Source organism: Telopea speciosissima, chromosome 7 (assembly GCF_018873765.1).
Source record: "Telopea speciosissima isolate NSW1024214 ecotype Mountain lineage chromosome 7, Tspe_v1, whole genome shotgun sequence".
NCBI lineage: Eukaryota > Viridiplantae > Streptophyta > Magnoliopsida > Proteales > Proteaceae > Telopea > Telopea speciosissima.
Window position 1 is genome coordinate 52,858,014 of NC_057922.1, and position 10,439 is coordinate 52,868,452.

The window sequence follows — 10,439 nt, forward strand, 5'->3', positions numbered from 1 at the left end:
ACCCGACTCTGTCTTTTTCTTCATACTCTTTCTTCTTCAACTCTAGGGCCAATTAGTGTCAACCCAGCCCGACCTTGAGGGTGGGCTAAGGTTGGATTTTTCTAGCCCTGAGTCAAGGCCGAGCTGGGCCTGAGCCTAGAGAAGGGGGCAATTAGGGTTGGGTTGGGGTTTTAAAAAGCCCCACCAACCCGATCCTGTTGCAACCCTACTAACCTATATCATATTAATCTTTCTCACCATTGCATTCAATGGCTTCTGCAAATATCTATACCATATTAAACAATGTTCTATCAATTTTATTTTTCATTATTGCCACTCTGGATCAACTTAAATATCTTCGATTTCCATTTTTATATTTCTTAGTTTTTTATACTCATCCATCGCAACATTCTCATAGCAACTATACATATTTTGATGGGGTAAGTTTTTATACACGATCGTGTAAACCGTGTATGTGAGAGGGTGGGAGTTTCAAGGTATTAATTAATGGGTGGGGGTTTATGGTTTTTCCAATTCATTGTGAGAGGGAACAAGACCGTGCATGCATACACGACCATGTATGAAAACTTTTCCCTATTTTGATTATGTAAAATAATAGTAATAAAGTAGAATACCAATATCATATGGACTCCTAGCATATGGTTTCTTCTTACCACCCTCTTTAAATATTGTTGGTTCCAACAAATCAATTCTGATCGAGAGTGTTTTTCACAAAATTAATCATCTTTCAAATCTAAGGGTTTAACAAATAATTATTTACAAAATTATATCAACCAACTTACAGTTGAGAGAGAAGACAAATTGGGATCTATTAAAATTAAGAAAAACAGTTTTTTATACGGGGTGTGGTCTACGCCAGCATTCTCATGCGTCTATCTCTCTCCTCCTTAAAACAAGAGGATAGAAATATCTTTTCACATGGAGATGAGAGGGATAGACTCATGGAAGTGCTGGTGTAGGCCACACTCCCGCACAGAGAATTTTTTCCCTAAAAGTAATTTTCACAGTATGCCTCAAGGAAGGGATCAAGGTGTGTGCGCACGGTAGGAGGAAGAACCGTGCTAAGATTTCAAACTGAAGGCGTAGATTTGTACAGAGGAGGTGGGTCCACAGTTGCAGTTCCAGTCAGGGTCCCATCCCCAGGGGACGGTGGCTGTCGATCTGTGTATTGTTGCCATACACGTGGATGATCTGTGATGCGATGAGTAGGTGATCTTGGTGGAGATGCAAAAAGGAAAGATGTGTTGAGTACCTCCTGGCGCACGTTATCCTCCTGTTGCCGAAGCTTAAGTGCCCGTAAAGCCGTGAGGTAAAGACCCGAAGAAAGGAATACGGTCGTGAGTCCGAAGACTCCACCGGCGGAAAATAAACCCGGACCGACGACGAGGCAAGTCGGTTTTGGTCTCCACCACTTCTTGAGATGCCCCGATTCCACACTCAGTCCGATCAGCAAAAGCACCTCCCCTACCGCGAAGCATACCCTGCAACCCTCACCCACCAGGTAAGAGAAGAGAAGAGAAAAGAGAGAGAAAGAGAGTTCTTGGTTGGTTCTTACCAGGTAGTGAGAAATAGAACGCCGGCTTGGCAGGCAATGGACTTGGCAGAGCGAGAGTCAGGGTCCCAAGCAATCAAAGGGGGAGGAGTAGACTTGCTAACAGCGATGATCAGGTAAGCATATTGAACGATGACAGCAATGGCGAGACCCAGAAAGGCACCAACCCCAGACAACAATGGTGTCTTCCCACTCCCACTGTATACGCATTCGTATCTCTCTCCTCCTTTGCTCCCACCTTTCACATTCAACACCCATGTCACCTGCAACCACCCACACGTACCAATATTCTGAATTTCAACTTTAAATTGCATAAGATCGATATGTATTGAGTATTATAGATTCGATTGGATGGGTACCTCTGATCTTGTGGATTCAGCGACGAGGCATAAAACGAAGCTGATGAGACCAACGAGTATAGACAAGACCATAACACAAGTGCCGGTTTTGCTTCCCAGCTCTGTGCTTCGAGGACCTGGAGCGAGATCCGCATGTGTGATCGCCATTCTATTCTATTTCCAACTCAGGAGGATAGACTCTGCATTTAGGAAGGTAATGTAGGGCTCTCAAAGCGGCACTCCCGAAATCGAATTGAAGAGAAGAAAGCGGAAGTAGAAAGCCAGATAAAAAGGAGAATCGAATAGAATCGAATTGCTTGTCGCAAATGAAGTTAGTGAAAGTTTGCTTAAAGGAAGGAGATTCTTGGACTCGATTGATCAAGAGACAGAAGACTTCCGAGTTCACCTGTGATTTCAAGTTTCCACACGGGTGTGACGCGAATGGTGACGAGTGGGGTCACGCCCGTCTGGTTATTGTTACTTTACACAGTTTCCATGGAATAAAACTTGGGAGGGAGGTTTGGGATCTTCACACATCAGAGACAAGACGACAAGATATGTTGCTGACTTCTTCCACCCCAACCAGAGTTCCAGACTCTATTTCGACGATGCTCTCCCCACGTCGTCATACCAACCCCTTTCCATGTTTCAATCATTCAGAGAATTTGTCAACTAAAAACCCTTTTCGACCTTCTCTGAGGGGAAAAATAATGCTAGGGCTCATCATTAATGGGGGCATGGGAGGGAACCTCGACAAGAGGAGACCCACATGGTCAAAGAGAAGGGGAGAGTGGGTGGTCAAGTTGATTTTAACCATCTGCAACCATTAGATTATTCTGTTATTCTGTTAGCTTTTGGAAGTTCTGTTTAAATTCTTTCTGACCGTTCTAATAAAAATTTAAAAGAAAAAGATGGAATCAATTGGGAACCACCATTCATGCTTCTGGTTCAACTTGAAATCTTTTAACTATAATAAAAAAAATTAAAAAGAAGTATTTATTAAAAAAAAAGAAATTTGTGCAAAGTTTGGGCTTACAGTAGGGCAGCCTGATGATTTCTCCGTCCTAACCCTAGTACCCAATTGCTGAGCAACTGCAACATCTAATCTGTCTTTTTTAAGTGAAAATGACTGCTAAAAGTTTTAATACCAAACAACACTGAATATAACTCCCATGGCCAGTGGATCTCCTGCTTGTTAGTTAGCCAATTCACCATTTGTTGAGAGCCAGTCCAGAACTCTAGATCTCTATGGTACACGTTCCCATTTGCATCACTAGCTGGACTCCTTGCTTGATCCTTTTGACCCTCTGATTCTTGTGCAGTTACGACAAAATCATATCCATGAAAGCATGTATTATGCTGTAATGATAAACGATGACAGATGCCCATCCTACCCTCTTTGGTGTCCGCATTATAACTGCCATCTGTGAGGATTTCTGCTCTTGCACTTAGTAATCAGTACAGCCGGACCACAAGAAATGAAAATCTGCAACTACATAGTTTACAAAGTTGGACCTAACCAACTAAATTTTGAGATGATCATTTGAAATTATTGATAGTGATAAAACTGCAGAAGTCTTGCCCTCCTTCTAGCAGCAACATCCCTGCGAACTGATATTCCCCACTTAATAGCTGCCCTAAGCTTGAACCACCCCTTGTTCGGTCTACAACTCCTGGAAATATGTAGACTGAAATCAGGCAGAGAAGAAAGTAAGCCCACACTTCCTTCATCCCTTGAGTCCACAAACAATCCACTCCCCTGTCCCCATGGTGTGTCAACTGGAAATAAACCCTGCCACTGAACCTGACAAACGTCATCACCTGGTAGATTTCCAGAAGACATAGCAGGTACAAATGGCCCACCTGGACCCCACTTGCTTCCATCCTTCACAGAAGGTCCAATGCAAGAATCCTTCATGTTAAAGCTGTTCCTTTGGATTGGTGTGCATTCTTGCACTGTATGAAGACCTTGTGTAAAAGAAACTTGTTCCAATTCACCATGATCTCCCATAATAGATGTTACTGTGTTCATCAAATGATCGAAGCCTGGTTGCATTGGGAGTTGCTCTGCAGGACATTTTAACTTCAGTTACTCATGGAAATTTGATGGACAATAAAAAGGAACTTGAAAAAAATTGATTATAGCCAAGGTGATGTGTCTGTTTCTGAAAAGAACAAATCTATGGTAACAATATGATAGACAACAAACACGGTTTATGGTACAAACTGTTCACATGGCACATAGGATGAAATGGATGCATTGGTTAATAATCAACAATAATGGATTGAGTAATGTTAGGGGGAAAAAAAATTGAGGAAACCCTTGTTGAAAGCCTCTAAGAAGCCAATGGTACATTCTCACATATAATGAGTATTGGTCACATTAAAGCCTGAAGCCAGATGGCCTCTGGCTTGGTTGTGCAAACCTCTACAGCCTTTTAACAATTGGACACACCTAGGCAATCTCTCCCCCTGACATTGACCTGATCATACAACTATTATGGTAAATCTTGACTAAACTTCCAGATCAATGATCATAATTTGGTTAGCAAAACTGGTGAAATATCAAATAGTGAAATCCACCCATTATGCCTGGTATTTCTGGGTCTCAGATGGCTCCTTTCAATATTATCTTAAAGAATAAATGGGAAGTCAGGATGCTGCATACCCTGGTTTAATCCTAGCAAGGAGGCAGTTTGAGGCTTAGGCAGTTGCCTGAAATTGCCATCATTTAAAGGTCCATCAAGGTCGATCATGTCCTCCTTGTTTCTGTACGCAAGCTGCTTCAAATGCTCCACAAAAATCTGCCAATAGGGTGGGAGGTGTGTTTGAAAATTTTCAACTCAATAAAGTGCCATGTGCACAAACAAAAGAATAAGAAAATAATTAAGATCAATCATCTTAAACCAACCACCAGGTTTAAAGATCCATCCCTTGCCCAATGGACTTTGGAAACTTAGATCAGCAAGATTCATGCATGCTGCTTGGGCAATACATATTTTAAAGCAAGACAAAAGTTGAAAAAAGTCTTCTATCAATATCTAATTTTTGGAGCAAAAGAGGAGTTTCATTCTAGAAATACACACCTTCTGAGATGCAGTGAGGTTATCCAGTGGCTGATACCTGTGGCCATCAAATGCTACCCTAACAACCTCGTAAATGGAATTGAACTGAAGTCCAACCTGTTGCACAGCATTGTAATACACGTACAGCTTATTATCTAAAACACAAGTTTTCGCATGATCAACAATCGTTTCCCAGGTCTTGTTTGCCATCCCATTGCCAATAATCTACACAGTTCACATAGAAGAGAGATAGACAGTCATTAGGATGACCAACTTGATTGGAAAAACTGAATTTCCTCTCACTTACACGGTTAAACCATTACAGTTTCCTTACACTGCGTAGAGATGATTGATCAGTTATCAGATATCGCAGAAAATCCTGCACCGTTCTGATTTCACGAGAAGCGAGCCGGTTATGAAAGACACCATCTTTTGCAATCTTTTCTAGACGCCATACTTCGTCACCCAAGGATGGAGGGTAGTGCTTCTTATATGCTGAAGAAACAAACCAAGATCTCATTCCATCAGAGAATAGCCATCCAAATGATATTTCATTTTGATCTTTTTCCTGATATTTATCTAACGAGGTGTACAATGACAGCATATTTCAAGAGAATCAAGAGCAGAAATTTCTAGGACCAAATATGTCATAATCCATTGAGCTCAAGCAACCCTGTCCCCTTGGCATGAAAGAGAATTTACTCGGTTTAAGATATGCTTAATATGTTCGGGCCACAGAGCTTGATACCAAGAGCAAGCACAGAACAAAGAAATTGTACTAAAGTTGTGTTAGTTCCTAAAACAATTCAGCATTAAGTTAATTCCCGAGAATCCATGCTATCCAGTTGGATATGAAAAGCATAATTTTCTTACTCTTTCCCATAGGCCATACCTCACCCAAGGACAGAGGTGGTGCCACATACACACTGAATAAACAAATAAAAACTTAATTCCATAACCACAAATTCATTGCAATAATGTCTATTTATTTCTTTCATTGCTTATTCAAACAGCTATTTCCCAAGGATAAACAATCTTAAGATTAAAAAAAAAAAAAAAGAGCTAGAGCTCCTATCTAAGCTGTCGGCAACCACAATCAAGGTATGAAAAAAGTGTGATATTTTAATTAAACCGCAGACCAATAGAAAAGCTGATCCATTCAAGAAAGAGGGGCCACAAGTTTCTCAGAGGTTATTCCAATACGAAGACAGTAAGGGTAACCTCAGCCTCAGAAACCGAAGAGGGATGATTCTATGAATTATTTGGCTTGTCCAACCAGAACAAAGGAATGTTCATCTTCGAGATACACGGAGGTTGACTTAACTTAAATTAAACGTTAGTTTGTTGGTATGACAGCTCTATGTTTATGACCTCAGTGACTGTGGAAGGAGAATGGCAAAACAAATTTCTAGAGGAGGATGTAAGCAATATAGTGAAATTCCTTAATTGAAAAACACCAAACGCCATAATGATTTCTAACAAGAAGTCAATCATATGTAAGAACCAAAAAAATAAGTAATAGAAACTTGGTGCATAACGGGTTACAAAAGAAAACTATCCTTATGTAATTCAAACCAGAAAGATGATCCTTATGTTCATTAAAACATTATTTGACTAGAAACTAAAGTTTGACATTGTCAAACAGAGAGTAGCATGGCAAACCTAATAGAATCTAAAAGATTCAGAAGCATGAAAGAGTTCCAAAAAAATGATTTATCGATAATTCACCATATAATATGCAAGGTTATATGCCTAGCTACTATAGAAAATTATTACTTAAGCATGCAAGCAGAGGGTAAGCTAAGAGCAACTTCTAGTGAAAATATAATAAGAACTTACATTCTCCGCGGTGGTCTTTTACAATAAAAGCTTCACTTCTGGCTTCTCTAATTCTTTCTTCAGAACTGAAACTTCGGATGGCTCTAGCTCCTAATCTAAATTTTCGACTTCGTCTCCAACTGGAGTTATCTGTAATAACAATGCCACCAAGACAACCTACTCCGTCTTTCAGTGTAACTACTTGATTCCCCGCCAGCAATGGCCGTTTACCTTCTCTTTCATGTATGACACTTGCATTAAATTCCTCCACAGTCCAATCTTCTTGTTCTTCAATACCAAAATCACCATCAAGGCAGACAATCTCTACCCTTACTGATGATAAAGGGCCGGAAGTGATAACTTTCTTTGAACTAGCATCACGAATAACTATTTGAATGGGTGTACCATTCTCTGCTTCTATTCTGCTGTTTGTGAAAAGTGTATTGGGCAACCTACCGAAAAAATGCAACTGCCAGCCTCTTGATCCAGATGCCTCAATCTGGCCAACGGAAGGTCTACGACAAAGTGAACATGATAAAGGAGGTCATACTGTTAGAAAAAACCAGAGAAATCTAACCAGAAAAAAAAAAGAACACATAAAAGTGGACCAATATACAGATCTCCTGCACATTCAAGGCCTAAATTGCACCTCCTCACCAAACACAACAATCAATCAAAGGACCCTCCCAGACCACCATTGACCACACACCACCCAACACCATCAAATAACAGTTCTAGTGCCACTCCTACAGTAAACCAAACCCAACCTTCCCTCTCTTAAATCACAAAAGGAGAAAGAAAGTCACAACATGATTACCTATGTGTCTAGAATTTAAATGTAGAATTATAAGGCATAAAAGATTTTGATAATATTTCAGGCTTTGGAAACTCAGATGAACTCAGAAGGAGCATGAATACAGACTACAGAGTAGCCACAGACTCCTTGAAAATATTAATCTCAAACCAGAAGAAAAAAAATTAACAAACAAAAACTTGGGCCTATGTAGAAATGCATTATTAACAAATAACCACAAGCACTAGACACAGCAATACCTTGGGGATGATTTGATATAGTGTAGAATTACACGTTCCACCTCCTCTCGCACCTAATACAATATTGAAAATAAAAAAGAGCAAATGCGTTCAGAAACTTGAGAGAAGTGATTCAAAAATCAATAGTTCCAATAAGGTTTTAAAATATGCAACAACCAATTAGAAATTTAAATGACAACCAATTCAAATGGCACCAGAAAGAATGTGTCAATTTCTGACATCCCCAAAAAAAACAGTCTAACCTACTGCATTTCATCATATCCATAACCATCCTTATTCCTTCAATTTCAGTACCCAAATTCACTTCTTTTTATAATAAGCATAACAAATGAAACCCAACAAAACGGATAACAAAGAAAAAGAAAGAAAAGGAGAGAAGGGTTGCTTCAGAGATAACAAAAACAAGTACACTACCCAAAATTTGTTGAAATATGAATAAAATGAAACCTACTACATGCTTAAAGTGCCAAAAGCTTTCCATCTTCTTAAGGAAGACAGATCTTTAGCATCTTTTCGGACATCTTAATCCTACGGATGCCAGGGTCTGCCAATTCTGTAGCTGATGAATTATTCAAGCGGTGTTTGCACCAGCATTGAACATTTCCCATCTGTGTCCTCTCATTCCTTAGTGGTGGATGTAATTCGAATCTTGTTCATTTTTTGGTCATATATCGCCTGGGAGACCTCAACCCAGCTCTAATATGAAAACCAAACCCTCCATCTGTACCATTGACTCGTCAACTATCCAAAAGAATACGGTGGTGTAACTTAGACATAGAGACACATTATACTGTAATAGGTAGACAAATTTGAAATATTGACATGCCTCTACAGTTCTTTCCATATACTACAATGTCATGTTCATAAAAAAATTACTTCATTTATGCATACAATATTTTTTTTTTAAAAAAAACTACTTACGACAAGCCCTTGCACATATATCCGAGACATTAGGTATGTATCAATGAAAACACGAAACTTATCATTTGGAAATGGAAGTTCTGCCATGCATTTAACACATGAATATATTATGTATTTGGACACAATCAAAATTCTTGGATGAGCTTATTTTGTTCCACCAAAAGGTATAAAAGAAAGACCAAAAATAAAAATTTCCAGAATCTCCTTGCCTAAACATATAATAGAAAAGGGTAGAAACAGAGCGCAATCCCCAGATTTCATCTAGACCAAAATTTTCTCTCTAATCACGACATACTTCAATGCATGAAAAAATGATCCACACACTCAGTTGACATAACGCGGAATTCTATAATAATAATGATGCCAGGAATCATGGCCATTAGCCTAGTCAAGGTATTAAGGATACTATGTATTTAAATTGGGGTGGTCAAGGAGATAAGATTCCATCTCACCCTTACAGTGACAATCTGGGAATGTCACAAGAATCCAACGCACATGTCAAACATGATCATTCTCTTAACCCCCGGAAAAAAATGCCCTGGCATTGTTCAAACCCAAAAGTGACATGGAGCTGACAGTGAAATAAAGAAAACAGACACCACAAATGAATTTTTTCACTTAAATGTCCAAACTTAAACCAGTACAAAACTCAACATAACAAACAAATATAAAGATACTATGGTTCTACATATAAAAGAGAATCTAAGAAGATTGAATTTTCTCTGCCACCCAAGAAAAGGATGAGAGAGTCACAGAGGCAGGATTAAACTGCACAGGATCAAGAAAAAAAATTCAAAACAAAAAAAACAAAAAACTTTAAAAAAGTGATTACAGTTCAACAACTAACTGGTGTATGAAAGAAGCTGTGAAATTCGTTTAAGAATAAAATTAGTTGAAGCATTACGTGGGTTAGTCTAAAGAATTGTTGTAACACTTAGAGTCAGATTTATCCTACCAAATTCCTCAGAAAAGGTTCCATCTTTGCAACGAACTCTTGCATGAACAATCCTTTCATCACCTCATTCACTACACTGCCAACAATAGAAACTACTTTCAACACCTGTTATGACAACTTAACTAGGAAAGATGAACAGAAGAAATAGCTAAATTCTGACAAATACGCACGTTGGGAGTGTATGACGACGCTTTGATTCCTGAATTGGAACATCTGAACCATCGTTCTCCTCGTGAAGATACCTTTTGGGTACCATCAGATGAACCAAGAAATGACAACCGAACCAAGAACAGGGCAGCCAGAATCCAAAACTCCCTAAAACTACCAACTAAAAGGTTCAAAACTGCAAAAACTACGCCTGTGAAATGCCCTCCACCCACCGAGGCGCTCTAGTATAAGTAGAAATGATAACTAAACTATATCGAAGTTTCGTGGAAGCTCTCATTGGAGCCGTGAAGAACACGATCAACATTACCGCTTAATTAAAAAGTGAGGAAACAATTAGACTGAAATAACGATATTTGTCTTACCAAACAAAAAAATAACGATATTTGAATTGGTCATAAAAAGGAAGAGGGGAAGTGTTTATCTTGCATATATAGCGCATCCAAAGATTACAAAATTATCCGAATCTGAGATTCTAAAAGTCCAAATATCAAATTAACTGACTAAATCGCGTAGGGATCAAAGATACTCGGAGAGTGCAGTTTCAGAAACCAATATAGTAAATAACAATC

At 39.0% G+C, this 10,439-nt stretch overlaps 1 protein-coding gene and 1 pseudogene across 1 annotated transcript; both read right to left on the bottom strand.

Annotated features, from left to right (window-relative positions):
- Positions 1–1,068: 1,068 nt before the first annotated feature.
- LOC122666633 lies at positions 1,069–2,527 on the bottom strand. The gene is made up of 4 exons (XM_043862668.1): positions 2,352–2,527; positions 1,912–2,296; positions 1,556–1,815; positions 1,069–1,481 (listed from the first exon to the last, which is right to left on the bottom strand). The coding sequence occupies exons 2-4, from the start codon at positions 2,056–2,058 to the stop codon at positions 1,070–1,072; spliced, it is 819 nt and encodes a 272-aa protein (XP_043718603.1). The 5' UTR covers positions 2,059–2,296; positions 2,352–2,527; the 3' UTR covers position 1,069.
- Positions 2,528–3,403: 876 nt separating this feature from the next.
- On the bottom strand, positions 3,404–10,177 carry LOC122666635 (annotated as a pseudogene).
- Between the last annotated feature and the right edge of the window lie 262 nt (positions 10,178–10,439).